General features: G+C 49.4%; 1 protein-coding gene across 1 annotated transcript in view; it reads right to left on the minus strand.

Moving 5' to 3' along the window:
* Nucleotides 1-411: 411 nt before the first annotated feature.
* zbtb47b (zinc finger and BTB domain containing 47b) overlaps nucleotides 412-2,152 on the minus strand; it is a gene marked incomplete at its 3' end in the record, with an annotated part of 23,884 nt that continues 22,143 nt past the window's right edge. The window contains 1 exon segment of the mRNA XM_014002193.1: nucleotides 412-1,752. Coding sequence (XP_013857647.1) covers nucleotides 412-1,752 — 1,341 coding nt within the window.

Below are 2,152 nucleotides of genomic sequence, written 5' to 3' on the forward strand. Positions count from 1 at the left end.
GTTGCTACAGCAGTCAACAACACAGACTGTAGAGAAGAATCTGATGTTTCTTTAGATTATTTTGAGTCTCTATCAGAGAGATGAAGAAGAGTCAGAGTTCAAAAAATATTGTTTCAATAAACAAAGACCAGAGTTTTCTTTGTTAAAGAGTTTGCCTTTGATGTCACTTCCTGTTTCACTTTGGCTGAGCTGAGTTCAAAAGAAAATCTGCCAGTTACTGTATGAGTCAAAATGGGTAAAATTGTGTGCATTGTTCCAACTTTTTTAAATATAAAGATATTTTCTTTGACTTTTTGTATTTGAAGAATAATGTCACAGGCACTTTAATAAATACTAACAGTGATCTGAGCTAAATTTAGCTGGTTTTAAGGATCTCTGCTCTGAAAAGGTGTGGTTTTGTCAGAGATCTACCTGGATGCTGCGCTCACAGTCCGTCTGCTGGTGCAGCAGCAGCTCGCTCTCCAGCATGAAGCGTTTCCCGCAGTGGTTGCAGATCTGCATGCGGTTGTGGGTGACGTTCATGTGTTTTTCCAGGTACCAGCGGTTGTTGAAGACGCGGGGGCACTTCTTGCAGGCAAAGTGCTGCTTCTCCTCCAGCCTCACCTTCTGGCCGGGGCCCTCTGCGTCCGGCGTGCCCCTCCCGCTCTGCCGCCGGTTGGCGAGCGCCGCCTCGGCCAGTGTCTGTCGCATGGCGGCGGCGGCGCCCGCCATGGTCAAGGCTGCGGTGGCTCGGCGAGGTCGATCCGGAGCGGTGGGCTGCTCCAACCCYGGGAAGTTCTGGGTGTTCTCTTCCTCTTCATCATCCTCCTCCTCCTCGCTGCTCTGCCTCAGTGTGTCACCCCTCTTCAGGTCTTCAGCGTCCTCCTCCCCAGCTTCATTACTCTCTGCCTCGTTGTCTTCGTCGYCCTCTGAGCCTTGCTCATTGTTGTGGCAGTGACCAAACATGGACTCTGTGGCCGTGGTGGACTTTCCCTCTGATCCCTTTGAAACATTAAGAGTCTGGTTGTTGAGGTTGACTTCGACGATGATCTGCTCTCTGTTGAAGGAGGAGTGGCTGTCCGYCGTCTTCGACTCCTCCCCGTTGGCCTCCGCTTTACACAAAGCAGCCACGCCCGTGCTGGCCACGCCCCCTGAACCCTCCTCCTTCTGATAGTACGGTTTAATCTGAGACTTGCCCAACTCCTCCACCCTGACGGAGAACGGGCTGCTGCCGTCTCTCGCGTACGCCCTGCCCAGCTCCGACTCCAGTTTGATCTCTCGGTACAGCTGACCTGGAGGCAGGGCCACGGCGGCTGCCCCCTCCTGATCGGCCATGTCTCTGCAGGTCCTCAGCGAGTGGSTGCTCATCAGGTCGCGGCAGGACGCCGCGATGTCGCTCATCTGGAGCAGGGTGGCGGCGTTGAGCACGTCGTGAACAGTGCTGCCGCTCACCAGCAGCTTGGAGGTGTAGATGAAGTTAAGGATCTGCTGCAGGCCCTGGGAGGTCAGGGCGTCCAGCGACAGGTCCACRCGCCGCAGCTGCTTGCTCTGGGCGAAGATGGAGTGGAAGAAAGGGCTGTAGGCTGCCAGCACGCCCTTGTGAGCCGGGAAGGTGCTGCGATGGTGGACCAGAACGATGTCAACGTCACACAGGTCGGGCTGGAAGAGGCGCTGCTCGTTCAGCCTGTCCATCAAACAGGTGAAGTGCAGTGCCACATCCTCCACCAGAGAGAACTCAGCACAGGGGAAGTCTGTGGTCTTCTCCACTACGAGCTGAAAAACACACAAAAAAATGAAGAACAACCTTTACACACTGATATAAACTAGTTTTAATATTAGACATTATTTGATAAACATTTACTTCAACTATAAAAACCAGACAAAAAATACTTAAGGCTGTTTAGTTTTTGTAAATAATAAAAAACATATTACACACAGATATCACAATGTATTTATGCCGTGTTAACTCCCAAGCTAATAAATATAGAGTTAGCTTTGAAGCTAATAAATATACAGTTAGCTTTGAAGCTAATAAATATACAGTTAGCTTTGAAGCTAATAAATATACAGTTAGCTTTGAAGCTAATAAATATAGTTAGCTTTGAAGCTAATAAATATAGAGTTAGCTTTGAAGCTAATAAATATAGTTAGCTTTGAAGCTAATAAATATAGA

The sequence above is a fragment of the Austrofundulus limnaeus genome, unplaced genomic scaffold (genome assembly GCF_001266775.1).
Source record: "Austrofundulus limnaeus strain Quisiro unplaced genomic scaffold, Austrofundulus_limnaeus-1.0 Scaffold12, whole genome shotgun sequence".
NCBI classification, from domain to species: Eukaryota; Metazoa; Chordata; class Actinopteri; order Cyprinodontiformes; family Rivulidae; genus Austrofundulus; species Austrofundulus limnaeus.